The sequence below is a fragment of the Giraffa tippelskirchi genome, chromosome 4, assembly GCF_054371585.1.
Source record: "Giraffa tippelskirchi isolate mGirTip1 chromosome 4, T2T-mGirTip1v1.2.pri, whole genome shotgun sequence".
Lineage (NCBI taxonomy): Eukaryota > Metazoa > Chordata > Mammalia > Artiodactyla > Giraffidae > Giraffa > Giraffa tippelskirchi.
This window is the reverse complement of record NC_137278.1, coordinates 121,469,585-121,490,784: the sequence shown is the minus strand read 5'-3', so window position 1 is coordinate 121,490,784 and position 21,200 is coordinate 121,469,585. Positions and strand designations below refer to the sequence as shown.

Sequence of the window (21,200 nt, the reverse complement as noted above, 5' to 3'; positions counted from 1 at the left end):
TTGTTGCTGTGTAACCCTTTAGATTCTAAGCATATTTCTTTCTAAGTGATGGCTTTCTCAGAGAAATGTCCCTAATTATGAAAACACAGTTATAATTTAAATACTGACCATTCACTGAACCCCTAGATTATACTTGATTCTCATTTTTAGGAAGTGTACGTGACATGTACTGTTATCCCCATCTGTGGACTGATAATTGAGATGTTACTCTTTGCCCCATATCACAGGATAAATGAGTAGTAGAGTGGGTTTTGAACTCAGATGACATACTACGAACAAAAAACCTTAAGCACAAGTTCAGTCGCTCAGTCGTATCCGACTGTTTGCGACCCCATGAACTGCAGCACGCCAGGCCTCTCTGTCCATCACCAACTCCCGGAGTCTACCCAAACCCATGTCCATCGAGTCGGTGATGCCATCCAACCATCTCATCCTCTGTCGTCCCCTTCTCCTCCTGCCCCCAATCCTACCCAGCATTAGGGTCTTTTCCAATGAGTCAACACTTCGCATGACGTGGCCAAAGTATTGGAGTTTCAGCTTCAACATCAGTCCTTCCAATGAACACCCAGGATTGATCTCCTTTAGGATGGACTGGTTGGATCTCCTTGCAGTCCAAGGGACTCTTAAGAGTCTTCTCCAACTCCACAGTTCAAAAGCATCAATTTTGTGGCGCTCAGCTTTCTTCACCGTGCAACTCTCACATCCATACATGACCACTGGAAAAACCATAGCCTTGACTAGACTTTTGTTGGCAAAGTAATGTCTCTGCTTTTAAGTATGCTATCTAGGTTGGCCATAACCTTCCTTCCAAGGAGTAAGCGTCTTTTAATTTCATGGCTGCAATCACCATCTGCAGTGATTTTGGAGCCCCCAAAAATAAAGTCTGACACTGTTTCCACTGTTTCCCCATCTATTTCCCATGAAGTGATGGGACCAGATGCCATGATCTTAGTTTTCTGAATGTTGAGCTTTAAGCCAACATTTTCACTCTCCTCTTTCACTTTCATCAAAAAGCTCTTTAGTTCTTCTTCACTTTCTGCCATAAGGGTGGTGTCATCCACATATCTGAGGTTATTGATATTTCTCCCGGCAGTCTTGATTCCACCTTGTGTTTCCTCCAGCCCAGCGTTTCTCATGATGTACTCTGCATATAAGTTAAATAAGCAGGGTGACAATATACAGCCTTGACGTACTCCTTTCCCTATTTGGAACCAGTCTGTTGTTCCATGTCCAGTTCTAACTGTTGCTTCCTGACCTGCATACAGGTTTCTCAAGGGGCAGGTCAGATGGTCTGGTATTCCCATCTCTTTCAGAATTTTCCAGTTTATTGTGATCCACACAGGCAAAAGCTTTGGCATTTAAGCACAAGAACTTAGGCTTTATTTAATGTCTTACTGGATTTTAAAACCAAATTTTTTATTGTTATAGGTACTCATGTAATGGAAGGCTCTGGAAGAATGGTAGTTACTGCTGTAGGTATAAATTCTCAAACTGGAATTATCTTTACCTTACTTGGAGCCGGAGGTGAAGAGGAAGAGAAGAAAGATGAGAAGAAAAAGGAAAAGAAAAGTAAGAACAGCAGTATGCTATACGAATTGGTAATTGGAAATACAGCAGCTGGATTGTAATAACTCACCCAGTAAATATACTCTTTCATCAGGTTTTGATATGAAGAGTTCTACAAAAAGTTTGTTACCCAGTGTAGTACTTTCAAGAGTTAGAATTGATAGAAGGGATTTTTTGTTAAGACTTAAGAGTTCATAAGAAGCTTTATGAAGACACCATCCCCTTTATTGTAGTCAGACAAATTCAGCACCTCCTTGAACACTTTTAAATCTCCCTATCATTTGCATTTGACCAGCAAAGTGAATTAAACTCCCAGTTCCTTTTTTTACTACTTCCATATCAACTGTGATATGTTAGACATAGCACATTTTGGCCTTATTGAACTTTTTCATCTTTTTGAAGTTTCCTACTACTTACGTAGTATCTTATGCTGTTGGCTTTTAGACATAAGATCAAGACTTCACTTTGACACCTAGTATATTTGTCTTGTTATATTCAGCCCATCATTAGCTTATCAAGGTGTTAAAATTTTAATCTTGATCCATTGTATCTACTGTCCTTACATGGGATCTATTATCAGTAAGCTTGATAACCATAGTTTATCCTCAAGGATCTTATAAGAAGCTCTGTTATACATGGAAATAGTGATCAGAATCACTTCATTGGGGAGTATGTCACTTTTTTAAAAAAGCCTTCCCTACTCTGCTTTTAAGTATTTACTGTACCACCGTTTACTCCAGAGTTTTTCCTTTTAGGGCAACAGCAGTTTACCAAGGTTTAACCACTTAGATTTATTTAATTTTACTTAGGCTAGTAAGCCCATATTTTTCTCACACACATAAGTATTCTGAAATCTTCTAAAAGAAATGCTTGGCTTGCTATATCTACATCATTGCTTTTAATCTTTAGGTTAAATCTTTAGGTTTTATTCTTTGGGTTTTATCTTTAGCTGTGAAATCTTTATTTCAAACAGAAACATGTTTGAAAAGCTCTGGCTGCAGGCAAGGGTGGCAGGCTCCACATTCTAGGTGTTTTCCTGTCCCACTCACAACATCCTCCTTATGCCACCTTAAGGTTTCTTAAGGCAGAGTAGAAGTCAGTTTAGAAACCAGTAGTGCTGATACCATTTATTGAGCACTTTATATGCATTATCTCAATAATCTAAGACGATCCTTTTTACTGCTGAGTAGATTGAGGCTTATGGGGGTTGCATAACTTGCTCCAGATCAAAGATCTGAATTAGTGGCAGACCAAACCCACTTGTCAAACTCAAGAGTCTGTATTCTTAATCGTATATTATATTGCATCCTAATTTTCAGGAGACTAAAGTCAACAGACCTTATTAAAAAAGAAAGGGAAGTTCATATCATGACCTTTTTCTTATTGACTCCAGTTTCTTTTCCAGTAAGCACCATTTTTTCTAAGATCGATTTCTAAGATCTGTTATACACCTATTTTTATTAATGCAGTCAAGAGTATTCCCAGGAATTAGCATCTGACTGATTGTCTACCATTTTTGATCCTTAGGGGGTCTGTGTGTGTATAAATTGCAGAGACCATTTTTTCATCCGTGGACTTTCAGCTCTTCTCCTATTCCCTTGAGTAAATTAATAGTATATATTAGTATAATCCAGGGTAATCTGTTTCTGTTCCCTTCATAATCTGACATGTGAACGTTTTGGTCTCACTACAGACTTGACCTCATCAAAGTGGCTAGGTATTCTGCCTCTCTTACCTGTCTTGAGTATCTGTTCCTCTTTGACCACATTTGCTCCATGTTTTCAAGTTTGAAGGTAGCACTGCTTGATGGATAAGTTCACTTCCCTCTTTGTCATTTTTATTATTAATATTATACTGCCTGCTCCAGACAGTAGACCCATTCCTTCCTCGATTACTTTTTACTTCAGATGGTCTCATCTTTCTGCGTTCTTCTAATCTAAGCTAGTTTAGGAATTACCTTACCTAGCAGTCTTACTGACTGACTTTGCATTTCCATGCTCCAGTCTGACGTGCTTGCCTCTCCTCTCTGTTACATCAAAGCTGTCCTGTGTGCCTGTGGTCTTCTAGGGCACTCCTTCCCTCTCTCCCTGTCTCTTTCCTGCATTCTTAGGCTTACATCTGTATTTAGTTTGAAAAACTCTTGTACCGTATTTGGATATATTGCAGCATAAAAAAGAGTAAAGTTTTATGGAGAAATCAACCCAAGTGTGATACCCCAAATTATTTTGGAGTGTCCCCCCCATGGTTAAGATTGAGCCAGCAGGTCATTACAGGCCAAATGCTTTCTAATCTGTACACACACACCCCGTTGTGTAACATTTCTGTTATAGAAATGTGAACTACCGTTGCATAATTTAGCGTGGCTGTATTCATTTCTTTTGGAAAGCTTTAATTCCCATTTTGTTCCTACAGATAAGAAACAAGATGGAGCTATTGAGAATCGCAACAAAGGTAAATTCAGGAGGTTAAAAGTACACTTAGCTTATTCTTATTATATCCAAAACTGTATCTCTTATGTACTGTATTCATCCAAAAGTAGGATACTTGTAGCAGAGAAAATTAACAACCTGTATTACTTGGGTGTATGTCTTTCTGGTCAGTGTCTGACTCATGCTGCCTTAATGATTTGGTAAGATTTTAATTATGGCATGTGGTAGTAAACTTAGAAAGCTCCAGATGTAGGGAACTTTAAACTTAAACATTTCAGGCATTTTATCATTGGTTATTATGTGATTGCTGGCAGAAATGCATAAGTAACAAAACATAATGTAAATTTTTTGGCATCTATTTAAGAGTCTGTAAGCATATGTACATTTCTCTGTTTGTATGGTCTCACATGATGTTCTACATTATGGTTATAACTTATTGGGAGGAATTTATGGTGTTTAGAATGACACAACACACAGGAGGAGAAATGATTTGGTATTTAGCTCTTTCAGGACCCTGTATTTCTTCTTATGCCTCATCTCTATTTCCTAGCACAACATTCTCAAATCTGGTACAAAGTTTCAAAACCTAGTATCACTATTGTCTTATCTTCTCTGGGTAGGCACAGACATACACACTAAGGTAAATGTTTAAATCTTTGTGTTTCTGTAAGAAATTGATCCCCCCCACACACACACACACCAAATTGCTTGAAAATGTTAACAGTTATGTGTGCACTTCAACATAGCAAAAGCCCAGGATGGTGCAGCCATGGAAATGCAGCCTTTGAAGAGTGAAGAAGGTGGAGATGGTGATGAAAAAGACAAAAAGAAAGCAAATTTGCCAAAAAAGGAAAAGTCTGTTTTGCAGGGGAAACTGACGAAACTAGCTGTTCAGATTGGCAAAGCAGGTATGGTTCACGCGAGGAGAGCAGAGGCTCTGTGTTAACACATGCGGACTTGCCATGTAAAAATGTGTTTTGACATACTTAAGACTGGAAATCATTGCTTTGTGCGTGGAAGGGGAGTTAATAATATTTTCAGTTTTATCTACAGTGTACCTTTTTTGAGTTATTAGAGATCCTCATAATATTTTGAAACTTGGGAACTGTGATCATCATTTTCCGTAGAGGGAGTGTCTTCTGTCAACTTGCTAATAAATAAAATGGTCAGATTAAGATTAGTGCTTAAGTCTACCCAATTCACAAGCCCCTGAGCTCATATTTGAATTTCTGGGAGCAATAGAGAGAGGGCTAACAGTGAGGTTACTTCATACAAATTACCTAGCTGTGTTTTAATAAAAAGAAATTTCACCACACATCTTCTCATCTTTTTATTGACAATGAAAAAAAAAAATTAGGTACATGTTTTTCCAAAACTTAGAGTTTACTTAAATTGAGTGGATTAGTTAGAGCATCGCCAGAGTTTACTTAAATTGAGTGGATTAGTTAGAGCATCGCCCTGGTGAGACTGAAGTTATAAATTAGAACCATCACTGGAAAACGCCTGTTAATAGAACCACTCTTCAAGGGAGAATAACACAGTGCTGCAGCTAAAACCAGAGCATGCCCTTCCACTGTATCAGCTTTATGAAAGAACACAGGTGGCTAGATCAGCATATACTACTGAAGTCATGTAGGGGCTTCCCTGCTGGCTCAGTGATGAAGGATTCACCTGGAGAATGCAGGAGACTCGGCTTCCATCCCTTGGTCGTGAAGATCCCCTGGAGAAGGAAATGGCAACCTACTCCAGTATTCTTGCCTGGGCAATCTCATGGGCAGAGGAGCCTATTGGACTATAGTCTATGGAGTCACGAAAGAGTCAGACACAACTTAGCGACTAAACAACAATTCAAGTCACTTACATTGTATCATTCTGTTACTTCCTGGAATTATCTCAGAAAAAGTTAAGATTTTACCTCTGTCCTCAGAAAGCTTATTATCTAGGAGATATTTGCTTTCTATAATGTTTAGCCAGATGGTAATACTGAATCATACAATATTGGAGAAATGGATGGATTTAAGATGGCGATGGTGTTTTAATAAACATCAGATTGGATTACTAGTCCCAGATTATGTGGACATGCCTTATTTTGTAATATTCATTTATAAGGAGATTAAATACCCCACAAAATAGAAAGGTAAATGATTTGTAATACGTGATTAACTCTTGGTTTTCTAAGATAATAAAGCAGTAAGGATAGATGAAAAAATTACCAACTTCTCTTTTGTCATTAAGCAGCTTATGCTAAGCTTTTGGTGTTTCCTAGTCATTGCTTGTTATTTTGTCTCAGCTTTAGTAAAAGACTGAAGATGCAGTTAAGTCTAGAAAAGAATCATAAACCCTTTGTTCCAGTTCTCCTGGTCAGAAGCAGAACTTAAATCTAACAATGTCAAGGGTGAGTTAGGTGCAAAAAAGTAGGTAACAGTTTCTCAGAGAAATGAAATAACCGCCAAAGTAGTTACGATTCTTCCAGTGGCTAATATGTAACTGACAATGAGTCGTGTCTGGAATATTTAATGATTACATTTTCCTTCTTTTTGTGTGCTGAAAGGTTTGTTGATGTCTGCCATCACAGTTATCATTCTTGTCTTATATTTTGTAATTGATACCTTCTGGGTTCAGAAGAGACCATGGCTTGCTGAGTGCACACCGATTTACATACAGTATTTTGTGAAGTTCTTCATTATTGGAGTTACGGTTTTGGTGGTGGCAGTACCAGAAGGTCTGCCCCTTGCAGTCACTATCTCACTAGCTTACTCAGTCAAGGTAAGCGGAAAAGACTTATGTACAACTGCCTACCCTTTCCCTTTTGGGTTCTGAAAGTAGGAGAGTTCCATAAATTTACACTATTTCCTTTAGAAAATCTGTTGTTGGTTCCCTCCTCCTCTCCCCAGTTGAAGATCTCTGCACCGAGACCTATACATGCCTGAAAGGGCAGCCTTGACACAGAGCTGAGCAGAGCTCCACTGGGAAAAGTTCTAGCTTACTTTTCCTCATATGATAGTTAAGATGTCCGGTCCCCTCCTGTTCCCCATCTGTCAAATTGAAGTAGGCGTGTTTGTCATCTGCCTGTGGTACAAGAGCAGAGTGGTTGACTTGACTCCAACAATCTAAGGCCTCCTTGTTGGACCCTCATGACCCCACGGTCCTGCCTTCACATGGTAGGCAGATTCATGTTTCTAAAAAATAATTCAGATCGTGTAAAAACACTCGTGGCTTCTCATTAGAATGAGATCCAAGGTTCCTCACCGTGGCCTGCAGGGCCTGCCCAGTCGGCCCAGTCTCTCTTTCTTCTAGTGGTCATCCCCCCGCCCTTTCTCCCGCTCTGGTCCAGCCTCACCAGCCTTCCTGCTGTTTCTCAGAAACTCCAGCCCTCTTCTCACTTTCGGGCCTGTGTGCTCTCTAACCTGACTCAGCTCTCTTCACATGTTGCTGTCTCTGACCACTCCGTTTACAGTAGTACAGTCCTTCTGTTCTCAAAGTAGAATGCTGAAAAAATCAGCTTTGATGTCTTTGCTGACTGCTGTTTTACTTAAAGGAATATTCTGTTTGAAGATTACTGATTTTCTTTTTTATCGGTTTTATATCTTAAATGGTAAAAGCGAATTGGATTTTAAAAGAGTTGGCCTAGACAGTTTCTTTTATTTTTTTAAATTTTTACAGTAACGTTGTGTTCATTTCTGCCATACAACAGCATGAATCAGCCATATTTAAACATATATCCCTTCCTTCTTGAGCCTCCGTCCCTTCCGCCCATCCTGCCCCTCTAGGTCATCACAGAGCACCAGACTGGGCTCCCTGTGTTATCCAGCAGTTTCTTCCCAACTATCCACTTTACGCACAATAGTGTATATATGTTGATACTACTTTTGCCACTCGTCCCACTTGCTCTCTCCCACACTGTGTCTACAAGTTCATTCTCTACATCTGCCTCTCCGTTCTTTCCCTGCAAATAGGTTCATCAATACCATTTTTGTAGATTCCATATGTATACATTAATATACTATATTCGTTTTTCTCTTTCTGACTTCACTCTGTATAACAGGCTCTAGGCTCATCCACTTCACTGGAACGAACTCAAATTCATTCTTTTTTTATGGCTGAGTAATATTCCATTGTATATATGTACCACATCTTCTTTATCCATTCATCTGTTGAGGGACATCTAGTTTGCTTACTTGTCTTCAGCCTGGACAGTTTTGATCTTTCTTTCAAAATGGCTTCACATATAAAATTATACCTAATGAAAGAATGCTGCTTTTGTCAATTTTCTAATATTAATTAGTATTACTTCCTAAGTAATACTGATGACAGAAAGCAATACAAAGTAATTAATCATAGTTTCTGCTCTAGCACTCTCATCTTCAGTGTTCCCAAGAATTTTCAGCAGGCTTGTCTTGATAAGAATATTTTTTGGCTTCCTGCTTAAGTTTATTTTCAGGCATTTCACATCTTTTGTTTCAAAACTGAAGTGGTGAATGTATCAAAGTAATCTTGAGATACAATCTGTTCATCTACTTGATGTCTTAAAATAATTAGAAAACAACTGAGGGTAAATGTAAGTTTTAGACACATAGGTAAAATCATCTTATCAGCACTGAAATTAGCTCATTTTGAGTAGTCATTAATGATACTGGTTTTTCAGTTGATCAAAAAGATATAGGCAGAATTGATTTGCATTCCTTTGACAGAAACTGAGTAGGAGCATTTTAACTATTGTTCTTTAAGCTTTCATTAAATGTTTATTTAGCCCAAACGTTACCACTTTTCTTTTCACTGAGGTGTCCTCCTTATGGCTCCTCTGTTAGTGTTTTGCAAAACTGAATGCCTTTTTATTTTTCTACTACAGAACTTTCTTTTAACCTTTAGTATTAACGCAGATCACAGTAATCTTCCTTCCCAAAACTTATTTCTTCAAGGAACCAGTTTCTTGCAACATTTTGCACATTAGTAGATACAAAACATACTTTGTAAAATAACTCTTAGCAGTTTTTAACCCATTCCAGTTAACGTTTCAGGAATCAATTATTAAGCATTTTAACCTAAATGCCTTTTGGAGCTACAGTAAAACTCTTATTTTCTTTAGAAACTATCTTTTTCTTGTAAATATGAGGAAGGGATGATCCTCAGGATGAGAATACCAGTGTACCACCATATGGAGAAGATGAAAGTGACCCTTGCTGGTTTTGATACGATACCTCAATCTGTCAGAGTCAAAAAGGAAAAAAAAATCAGGCAACTAACATGCCCACAAATTCTATATTTTAACTGATAAAAGCTACTTTTTTCTTATTGACTGATTCAAGAATCTTTGTTTTCCACTTAACAAGAAGACTTAAACCTTACATGTAAATACACTGTTACATGGCTGTGAGTACAAATTGTCATTGGTCTTTCGATTTGAGGATGCTTCCTAGAAGCTGTTGGAAGCATGTCAACGTGATTTGCATGTGGATATCTGCCTTCATTTACTAGAGAATGTTATGTAGTGGGAAACTTATTAAAGCCACAGAAAGCTAGTACTTTCTTAAGCTTATTTGAATAGGCCATTTATATTAAATTCTTCCAGTATTAAATCGGTGCTTTATACTATGTATCCAAGTAAAGTTGGGAGTTATAGTTCTGATTTTAAAGCAGTTTACAATCATTTTTATATAATGAGGTCATTGGTTTTATGTGTAGCTTAACTACCTCTTTTTTTTGTCACTGTAGAAAATGATGAAAGATAATAATTTAGTAAGGCATCTGGATGCTTGTGAAACCATGGGAAATGCTACAGCTATTTGTTCGGATAAGACAGGAACATTGACAATGAACCGAATGACAGTTGTTCAAGCTTACATAAATGAAAAACATTATAAAAAGATTCCTGACCCAGAAGCTATTCCACCAAATATTTTGTCCTATCTTGTAACAGGAATTTCTGTGAATTGTGCTTATACATCAAAAATATTGGTAAGGTTTCTTTAATAATTTATGTATGAAAACTAATTTTTCAGTTTGTGATGATTTGACTATATGTAGTTCTTAAGCCCTATCACTATTATTTATAAATTGAAGAAATGAGTTGTGTTAAGTTTTTAAATAAGATCTGTTGATCAGCATATATATTATGTTTACTTGTATTTTTCTTCTATATTTTGAATTTTCTGTGTTTAGAAACTTTTGAGCCGCATAACCAGAGTAAGTCCTCAATTTAGAATTTCTACTTCATTCATTTTGTGAAAGACTAGGCTATCTTACTGTAGAAAGTCAACTTTCAATTTCCTGGAGCAAATTTTGAAACCAGATTTTAACTGATTGTGTGTCATATATGCTTGCTATAGGCTCTGTTTGGGATCTCAGTAGATCGTACCTATAAGGTGATTCTTAAACCTTTGGGACTAACTGAATAAAGTAACTATTCTTTTGGTACCTTAGAACTTTGCACATTTTAAAAGTTTTATTTATAACATAGCGCATGAGATTGTTTGGCTGATATGTGTTCTAGATGAAGACCATAAACGCAGTTAATATTGCATAAATTGGATTATTGGACTGGAAAGTTATGAGATCTTGGTTCTGCATTTAGCTTTGTCTTTTACTAGCTGAAAGCCTGAGCTTTACTTTCTTCAGTTGTTAAGTAAAGATGGTTTCATCTGCCCTTCATACTGTTGTGATGATTACAGGAGGTATTTGTGAAGATACTCTGAAGGAAATAAAGGTTTTCTATGTATTTAAGGCAACTATATTTTAATGAATGTACTTTTATTTTAAGCCATAAAAAAATGGTAAAGTAGATTTAATTTTGAATTATTTAATATAAACATTTATGAAAACAAGAGAAAAGGAAGGGAATTAAAACTTATTAAGTGCTATATGTGTCAGGCTGCATGAATCACAAGTTGGAATCAAGATTTCTGGGAGAAATATTAACAACCTCAAATATGCAGATGATACCACTGTAATGGCAGAAAGTGAAGAGGAACTAAAGAGCCTCTTGATGAAGGTTAAAGAGGAGAGTGAAAAAGCTGGCTTAAAACTCAATGTGCAAAACTAAGATACAGTATATGGTCCCATCACTTCATGGCAAATAGAAAGGGAAAAAGTAGAAGCAGTGACAGGTTTTATTTTCTTGAACTCCAAAATCACTGCAGATGGTGACTGCAGCCCTGAAATTAAAACACACTGGCTACTTGGAAGGAAAGTTATGACAAACCTAGATGGTATATTAAAAAGCAGAGACATCACTTTGCTGATAAGGGTCCATATAGTCAAAGCTGTGGTTTTTCCAGTAGTCATGTATGGTTGTGAAGGTTGGACTATAAAGAAAGCTGAGCACCAGAGAATTGATGGTTTTGAACTGTGGTGTTGGAGAGGACTCTTAAAGAGTCCCTTGGATTTCAAGCAGATCAAACCAATCACTCCTAAAGGAAGTCAACCCTGAATATTCATTGGAAGGACTGATGCTGAAGCTGAATCTCCAATATTTTGGCCACCTGATGTGAAGAGCCAACTCACTGGAAAAGACCCTGATGCTGGGAAAGATTGAAGTCAAAAAGAGTAGTGGATGAAAGAGGGATGAGATAGTTAGATAGCATCACCAATTCTATAGGCATGAGTTTGAGCAAAGTCTGGGAGAGAGTGTAAAAGACAGGGAAGCCTGGCATGCTATAGTCCATGGGGTTGCAAAGAGTCAAACACGACTTAGTGACTGAACAACAGCAACATGTGTCAGGAACCAACTTTAAACTTTACATGTCTTACCTCATTTAATTCTTGGGTGCTCCTGTTGTCCTGATGTTGAAGCCAAAAACCGTGGCAGTTGAGTTACTTGCCAGAAATTCACATAGCTAGTGTTTGGCAGGCCTGAGAGTGGAATCCACATCATTTTTGCCCCAGACTTTTTTTCAGCCTTTCTTTTTCTATGTCCCTCTTTGAAATGCTGATACTAATAGAAGTTTCCTATATGATTTTGTTTAGCATGTCTTGCTCTGTTTTGCATTCTCAATTAAACTGTCATAGAGAAACAGTATGGTACTAGCTTCTAAACTTTTTTCTCTTACAGCCACCAGAGAAAGAGGGTGGATTACCTCGTCATGTTGGTAATAAAACTGAATGTGCCTTGTTGGGACTTCTTTTGGATTTAAAGCGGGATTATCAGGATGTTAGGAATGAAATACCGGAAGAAGCACTGTACAAGGTCTACACCTTCAATTCTGTCAGGAAGTCCATGAGCACTGTCCTGAAAAATTCAGATGGAAGTTACCGAATATTCAGCAAGGGTGCATCTGAGATAATTCTGAAAAAGTAAGAGTAAAATGCGTAGATGAATAGATTGCTCACTGTGGTCGCTTTATGGAATACCTACTCTGTTGTTATTGTTGATACATTCTTTTTGTGAACATCAGGCATTTGCTAGGACCTTAAGAGTTTTTTTATTAGTGTAATTTAATGGTATCGATCTTTTGTCCAGGGTATTCTGCCATTCTCATACTCCAGCTTCTTTTATTTCTTAGTATTTTGCTACAGGGAAAATAAGCCCATTATATTCAATCTGTATGGTTTAACAAAGTGAACATTGATATTTGTTCTTAGGGATGTTGAGTCCATTGCTGTGTAGGATCATGAAAAATAAAAGCCTCCTGGGAAGAAAAATTCATGGTCATGTCCTCTATACTGCATTGTAGATAGTGATGAATGAGTTATACATTAGTTTTTAGAATAACAAAGCATTAAAACTTGATCTTGAGCTCCTCCTTTTATATCAGAGTGAGATTTTATTATACTTACGCTACTACATTGTTGTATTTAAATACTTGCTGTCATTTTGGATGGTAATCTTTTTTTTTTTTTGTACTGTCCATATACAGACCAGTGGCCCCAGTTTTGACATCACATGTTTAAATATAATTTTCCTAATGCTTATCTGTTATTACAAGCATTGAAATTATTTTGAGTTTTTTTTTAATTCCAGTAGAAAACTTTTTTTAAAAATTGAGAGCAGTTCTGGAAAATTAGAACTCACTTAAAATTGCAATATTTAAAATATTTCCATTTTAGTTTGCTTATAAATGAATTATTATCCAATGTTATAACGTGTTCGGCAGATTATAATCTCACAGGTTAAGAGAAAAATACATAAATGTAAATGCAAAATATGACAGATATAGACAGAATTTTTGTGTACATAGTATGAAGAGTGTAGCATTTAAGACAGGTTTTGGTATGAGGTGAGGACGTGAAGGTGAAGGAAGCCACATTGGAGGGAAGAAGGTGAGAACGTGCAGACCATATTGGGGGAATAGCTAATAGTCATACAGTTCAGCTGAGTGGTGACGGGCTTTTGTGACACATGGGACTTCTTTCTTCCCTTTACATGTGCTTGGTTATCTGACTTCCCTGAAGTGTGAGATATCTTGCTTCTGTGGCTTGTTGGGACGCAGGTGGATGGATGGAGGAGATTTTTGAATCAAAACCAATCAGGTAGTGGCTCTGTTGCAACTCAGTAGCTTTGAGATCTTTCTTTAGCTTCCATTTTTACTTCACTGAAAAGGAGGATAATGACCCCCAATTCTAAGACAGTGAGATAAAACAATGCATGTAAAACATCTCACGTGGAGTATACTGAGTAGACAGTATTCTTCTCACAGTGAAATTTACATTTTGTTGTGGAGGCTCTTAAATTCTAGACTGAGCAGTTAAAACAGTTAAGTAGGCCAGATAATGCAGCTGAAGAATTTTTCTCATCAGGTAGCAGAATGAGCAAAACTGTGGAACTGAGGATAATTCTTGCATCAGGGAATAAGGTGGGTTGGGAGGAGGGGAAAGGATGGACTGGAGACTGATATCAATTAAAAGACTATTACAGTAGCTTTAGTTCCAAGTAAGAGTGAGAAGAAGCAGGGGCGATAGAAAGGAGAGGAAATATTCAGAAGACTGTTCAGAGGACAAGTACATAGGACTTAGGAGCTAATACTATATAGATGACAAGGAAAGGAAGTATTCAAGTAACAGTTTAGACCTCACATTGAAATTATTGGTAGTAATGTTGATCTATATTCAATGGTCAGTGAGGAGACAGCCTGCAGTCTCGCCTGCAGTCAGTTTAAGGTACAACATTTGAGTGGACTCTTAGGATGGAAAACCAATCAGAACAGAAGATGGGGATTTGGGAATCACTTTCCTAGAAGTAGGAAGCAGTGGCATCACCAAGCAGGAAGAACAAGAGAGGCAATGTGAAAAACTTTATGTAGGGAAGTATATACAGTGTAACTTTTATTTACTACATTGTTAAAAGATTGTAGTTCATTTCACTGAAACTAAAACTGTTTTGGCATTATCTCTCATTCTATTAGAAGGCTTATTTTAACAGTAAGTTACTTTTTCTTTCATGGTTAAAACAATATAGGTGATAAGACAACATCTCAGGTAAGGGGTTGATTGAACGTGGCTTTTTACTTTAAAAGAAGGAAATATTTGGAAATTTTGTGTTACTTAAGACTAATATCTAAATCTATACCAAAATGTACAGGTACATAGTTTATTCTTCTCTGCCCCTAGGGGGTTTTTGTGAAAATTTTAAAGCCCTGCATTTCCTAAAGAGAAGTTTTAAGAATATCTCGAGTAACTGATGCAGTGAAGAATTATCAAATGAGAACCATAAAAAGAACTGTCTTGTAAAGGGGAGAGTGAAAAGTAAATACGGTTGAAGCCTGTAAAAATGCAACATATATAGTTCTCTGAATTCCAAATAATCAGATTATGTGATTTCTAGCCCGTCCAAGTCACTTAAATGGCATTAACTATTATCTTTGTTAATTATTGATGTTTGGATTCAACATTTCCTTATAGGTGTTTCAAAATCTTGAGTGCTAATGGTGAGGCAAAAGTATTCAGACCAAGGGACCGTGATGATATTGTAAAAACTGTGATTGAACCGATGGCATCAGAAGGCTTGAGAACCATATGTCTTGCATTCAGAGATTTCCCAGCAGGAGAACCAGAACCAGAGTGGGATAATGAAAATGATATTGTCACCGGCCTTACATGCATTGCTGTTGTGGGGATTGAAGATCCTGTGAGACCTGAGGTGGTGAAACGTTCTGTGTTCTGCATGTGCAGAAGGCACTAACTGTAACCGGTTTTCTAGTAAAATTCTTAGCGTTTGTGATTTTCTTTCCAATGTGAATCCAAGATGAGTGAAATAATAGTGCTTGGGATGCATGTGCTACCTATTTATGGTTTTTAATTCAATAACTTCTCTTTGGGACCCTCCATGTTTATGTAGCACCATAACCAGTGCCTTGAACTGAGTAGGTTTTTTTCCATTGATATTTATATTAAATTATATAGTAAATACCATTATCTGTTTTCACGCTCTGTGGTCCAGCACTGTCCAATAGGACTTTCTGCAACCATGGAATTGTTGTGTGTTGTTCCATATCACAGCCACTAGCCACATGTGACTACTGAGCTTTTGAGGTGTGGCTAGTTGAACTGAAAAACTGAATTAAAAAAATTCTTTTTTCAATTTAAGCATCTTGCTACCATACTGGACAGTCCACAGCTCTAGACTTTGCTTTTCTTCCTTAGTTTCTTTTTTTTTTTAAGTTTATGGAGCAATAACTTTTTTAAAGTTATTGAGACTATACTAGGATACTGGAGACATAAAGATTTTTGAGATCTGGTTCCTAGCCTCAAAGAAGTCACTGTTCTGGTTGGGAATGGACAAATACGTAGTTAAAACCAGCATGTTAGTACATAGATACATATGGAAAGCATGTTACATGAGCACAGAACATGAGCCCCCAACCTTTTAAAGCAATAACATTTTTAATGCCTTCTTACTGTGTGCCAGCTATTATGCCTAGTGCTTTATGTGTATTATTTTACTTAATATGCACCTCTGAGTTGTATTATTACTTACAGTAAGATGACAAAATTGAGATTTATAGAAGTTAGCTGTAAACCACAGAGCTAGTATGTTCAAACCTAGCTCCCCTTAAGATATGTGTGCTTAAAAAACCACTGTGCTATATTAACCCTGAGAGATGTCAAGTAACTGACTTCCCAGAGATTACCGGATGTGAGTCTTACAGGATGAAGAGGTATTTGCTAGACCAAGAGAGGGAGAGAGAGGAAAGAAGCAACATGAATAAAACCCACAAAGGCAAAAATAGCTTTTGTTCAGTGACTATCATCAACTAATTGCTTCAACACCTAATGTGTAGTAGTACCAGGCACTCCTCTAGGAACTGGAAATACTGCAGTAAACACAATATTATGAAACTTATACTCTAGAGAGGTAACACGACAGATAAAATGATAGGTACTTAGTGTGCCAAGTGCAAACACATTCTGTAAGGAATAAGACTTGGTCCCTGCCATCATAGGCCTTCTAATCTAATTGGCATGGAGTATGAAGGGCCATCAACTATGACTAGTACAAGTGAAATCAGGGCCATAAAGGATATGCACAGAGTGATAAAGATAACAGAGAGAACACGTTAAAGACTTCTGAGGATTTAACATTTGAGTTGAGCTCTGACGGCTAGAAGTGAGCCAGCCATGTTAAGTAGCTGCAAGAACAGTATTCCAGGGAAATGGGACAAAAAATACAGGAGGCTTAAGGCAAGAAGAAAAAAAAAAAGAAAGCGCTAAGTCATGTCCGACTTCTTGCAATACCATGAACTGTAGCCTGCCAGCTTCCTTTCCTTTCTCCAGAGGAACTTCCTGACCCAGGAGTTGAACCCAGGTCTCCCGCATTGTAGGCAGATGCTTTACTGACTGAGCTATGCAGGAAGTATTTAGTTTTTCAAAGATAGAAAGGAGGGCAGTATGGCTGAGAGCCTGAACAAGAAAGGGCAGACGAGATTATCCTTGGCCTTACCAGGCAGTAAGGGCTCTGAATTTTATTCTGAGATGCAGTGGAAAGTCATTGAAGAAATTCAGCCTGGGAAGTGACATAATTCATGTTAAAATTGTACATGGGGTACTCTGTAAGAAATAGAGAAGTCGACGCAGAGAACCCAATGAAATGATTTCAGTGGTCTCAAACGAGATGATCATGGCTTAGTACTTCAGTTGTGGCAGGGAAGTTGGAAGGAAAAGTTTGATTTCAAAGGAAATGGAAGTAGAACCATTAGATATTCATATGTTGGATTTGGATATATCTATCTGACATTGTTGAGGTGTCCGAAACAGCCAGTTATATGTCAAGTAGGCATTTGTAACTAGAAGCTTGAAGGTGAAGTAGGCAAGAGAATTCACACATGAGGCTGAAGGGGATCTCTTGAGGAAAATGTGGAGACTTAGGACAGAGATATCTCCTAGTAACTCTTCTAGAGGAGTAGGAATCACTCTTCAGCTTGCGTAACTGAGTGGCTAGTAGATGGTATTACCAATATGATAAGAGAGTCAGACAAAGCTGCCTATTTAGAGATCAAGGTAAATTCAGTGTGGCGTTCTAGAGTTTCAGATGCTTGTGAGACATCCAGATAGATCATGTTTGCCAACCTTTGGTCAAAGGAAAACCATTCAAAGTTTTATACATTGATTTATGGCTTAAATCTTATCTAAATACAATGTTAAATCAGGATTCCTTCAACTTGTGTCCTTTGGAAGATGTATTGCTCATTTTGCATTCTTGGCACTGAGGTTGATAGGTTTATTTTTTTTTTTAACATGAAAGTGGCAATTTATTTCTTCAGTATCACAAAATGAGATGAATGCTTTCAGTGAAATGAGACAGTGTAATAGGAGGTAGCTTTCCAGAGTGCGTCTTCTGGACAGTACAGTTCTCATGTAGAGAATCTTGATTAATTAGATACCTGGACTAAATCCAGTTTTATTGCATATGCATGGATGTTAAAAAGATATTTGGCTTCTCTTCAGTTTCTCTGTAAAATTGGAAGTAACTTGTGAGTTTTAAGTGGATGTATTTGGTGATTAGTGGACTATTAATAATTTAGTTTGCTCTCTTAAATACCATTTGCCACATAGCTTTAACCAAGACCGATTGTCACTTTCTTAGCCTGCTTTCCTCATTTCTGTTACCTGCATGGCCCTCTGGGTATTTGCATTTGCAATCTCTGTTCTGGAAGAATCGTCATGGATTTTCTGGTTAGAGAAGAACAGGAAAGGATTTTCTAGGCAAAGGGAATGCAGAAGCAGAGACCCCAAAATTATACATAGATTAAGTGTATAATAGAAAAAAATTTAGATCTTGGAAGCTGTTTTTTTTCTAATTCTTTTCTGAAACACAATCATGATACTTAAGACTTTTAACAATAATTCCTAAATATTCATTACTTTTAAAATTTCCTAAATTGTACCACAAATGTGTATTCAAATCAGAATCACCCAGTGCACATATTAAATTTCTTGAGATGCCCCTCAAAGTCTTAATCTAGAGGATCTATAGGTTTCCTCTCTTTTCCATTCTTTCAGATTATCTGTCAAAGAACAAATTGTTTTGTTTTCTTCTAATCAGCAAATAAACTCATATTTTTTGCAAATTGTTCTGGAGATTTTTCTACATTCCAGATTTTGCTGAGTGCTTTCCTTCTGTTTCCTGTAAACTGGTAGTTAGATCTAGAGTAGGGTTTCCAGATAAAATACAGCACACCCAACTAAATTTTCAATTTTATCTAATTTTTTTTTTAATGTAAAAGTGTCTAATAGTACAGTATTTGGTCATCTTGTATTTTTTTTAATTGAAATGTAGTCAGTTTACAATATTGTGTTAGTTTCAGGTGTACAGCCAAGTGATTCAGTTATACATTTTTTTCTTTTTCATTCTTTTCCACTATAGGTTATTACAAGATACTGAATGTAGTTCCCTGTGCTATGCAGTAAACCCTTGTTTATCTACTAGGAAACTATTCTGAAGCTCAAGTGTGATACTCTATTATACTGAGAACTTTGTGGTTTATAGTATAACAGTTGAGGAATCATCATGTATTTTTAAGAAAGTGTATTAGAAAAAGAACTCTGTTGTCAGGTATATCAGACGTTTTAAAGGGGAAACAAACATAAACACAGGGATGCCAATTAAAAAAAAAGCCGTTGCAATAGCTCGGGCAACAAGCATGGTGATGGGAAGTACAGGGAAGGTTTGAGGTCCAATCCTCAGGATTCTTTGGCCCTTAAGGATGTAGAGGGTAAGGGAGATGGAGGGTGTCAGATCATCATTAGGTTTCTATTAGAAAGCATAGTTTCCCTTTTGGACACCCAAATTCTGATTTCTGCTTTTCTGGTATGACTAAGAATCCAACTCGCACAATGAGCTGGGAAAAACATGTAGCTCTGGAAGTAATCAGCACGAAGATGGTGGCTGGAGGTTCTAGAATAGGAGAGATGACCCTTAAAAGATAAAGAATTGGGTGGAAAGTGAGTCTCTCTTTACCGCCAAGAACACCAACAGTATATGCCGGTATCTGGGCAGTAGAACCAGAAAGGTAGAAAACCAACCAGGAAAGAATTCCCTAATGGTTGCCAGGGGGAAAGGCGCTGGGAAAGGCCTTTGGCAAATGAATAATGCAAGCAAGTTAAGTCAAATGATAGCTGAAAGTGAAACCTAAACTAGGACTGTGGCAGTGGAAGAGGAAAGAAGAGGTTATTCGGCATACTGCGAGAAATATTTAATATCTTGAGACGAAATGAAAGTTGTCATTTGTGGGACTGTGAGGCAATCTATATTTGTTCAGTGGGATTTTTTTTCCCATCCTGGAAATACTCTTAATTTTGTTTCATGATATGAATTTTTTCCTCATTAACCAGGTGCCAGATGCAATCAAGAAATGTCAGAGGGCTGGAATTACTGTGCGGATGGTCACTGGTGATAATATTAATACTGCTCGGGCTATTGCCACCAAATGTGGTATTTTACATCCTGGGGAAGATTTTCTTTGCCTAGAAGGTAAAGATTTCAACAGGAGAATACGAAATGAAAAAGGAGAGGTAAGGATGTTTTATTTTTTAAGCTGCTATATTTTTAGTGTATTAGGAATTTCATTCAACAAATACACTTTGAATATGCACTGCATGTTAGGCATCACACCTGGAAAGGCAGCCCTCACCCCAAGAAGCAAAACATTTTAGGAAATAGAGGGAACAAGTGATAAAGAAATTTGCCTTGAATGGAGTGAGCGGTTCTTTTTTTCAGTCCGGGCCCAAGAAATACAGTATGTGTAAGCCAGTAAGGGGAGACAGTTTTGGACAGGTTGCTATGGGACATATTTTAGGAGGCCCCAAACTCTGCACTACTTATGCTAAGGAGTTTTCATATTCATAGGCAATGGGGAGACGGTTAAAATTTGATGTTGTAATGATATGTATAACATTGTTCTCAAACTTGAGTCTGCAGCAGAGTGACCTAGAGAGCTTTGTGTAATACATGGATTACTAGGCCCCACCTCACAGTATCTTAATCAGCTAGGCCTTGGATCTCGCTCAGCAACTTCCATTTCTAACAAGTTCCCAGGAGTTGTTGATACTGCTGGTCTGGTAACCATCCTTTGAGAACCACTGATACAAATGCTAGATAGCTAATTTGGAATTAGAAAATTAGGCTTGGGCATGTTTTAACTTTGACGAAAATTTATAGATTGAGCAAGAGCGGATAGACAAGATTTGGCCAAAGCTTCGAGTGCTTGCAAGATCATCTCCTACTGACAAACATACACTGGTTAAAGGTGAGTAGGTTTTGCAATTTTCCCACAATTTCTTGATACAGAAATGCATTGTTTCCTAAAACAGTAACAGATACTGAATATTAGGTTGAATCATGGATGTCATCTTTGCCAATAAAATCTGAATACATTTCCTGTTGATACCTTAGGTGGATTGTGTTTATTCTCAGCGAGTAAAACAGGATATAATTGCTAATACAACAGTTTCTGGAGTTGTTCCTTGCCCAGCATCTCAGCAGTTTCCATTTCTCTGTGCTTAATTATTTATTTTTACCTTTGAGTCTGTAAAACTGGCCAGCCAAGGTATATCCTACAGAATCACTATTAAATTAAACAAATTGTTTTTACAGCACAAATACTTACTTTTATTCCAGGTATAATTGACAGTACTGTTTCAGAACAACGCCAGGTTGTAGCTGTCACTGGTGATGGTACAAATGATGGCCCGGCATTAAAGAAAGCTGATGTTGGATTTGCAATGGTAGGGACTCACCTAATTCAAATATTCAGATGTAATTTACTGGCTGGGTTT

The 21,200-nt window shown here is 37.4% G+C and overlaps 1 protein-coding gene across 14 annotated transcripts in view; it reads left to right on the top strand.

Annotated features, from left to right (window-relative positions):
• The window catches only part of ATP2B1 (ATPase plasma membrane Ca2+ transporting 1), a 135,605-nt gene that overhangs the window by 89,236 nt on the left and 25,169 nt on the right, over positions 1-21,200 (top strand). For 7 of the 14 annotated variants that reach the window (XM_081594148.1, XM_081594144.1, XM_081594138.1 and 4 more), the window contains exons 6-15: positions 1,429-1,569; positions 3,979-4,017; positions 4,742-4,903; positions 6,547-6,761; positions 9,708-9,950; positions 12,043-12,284; positions 14,829-15,066; positions 19,758-19,937; positions 20,584-20,671; positions 21,043-21,149. In XM_081594148.1, coding sequence (XP_081450274.1) covers positions 1,429-1,569; positions 3,979-4,017; positions 4,742-4,903; positions 6,547-6,761; positions 9,708-9,950; positions 12,043-12,284; positions 14,829-15,066; positions 19,758-19,937; positions 20,584-20,671; positions 21,043-21,149 — 1,655 coding nt within the window. Of the gene's footprint in view, positions 1-1,428; positions 1,599-3,978; positions 4,018-4,719; positions 4,904-6,546; positions 6,762-9,707; positions 9,951-12,042; positions 12,285-14,828; positions 15,070-19,757; positions 19,938-20,583; positions 20,672-21,042; positions 21,150-21,200 lie in introns of all 14 variants that reach the window. The other 7 variants (XM_081594147.1, XM_081594143.1, XM_081594136.1 and 4 more) reach the window with 3 other exon arrangements.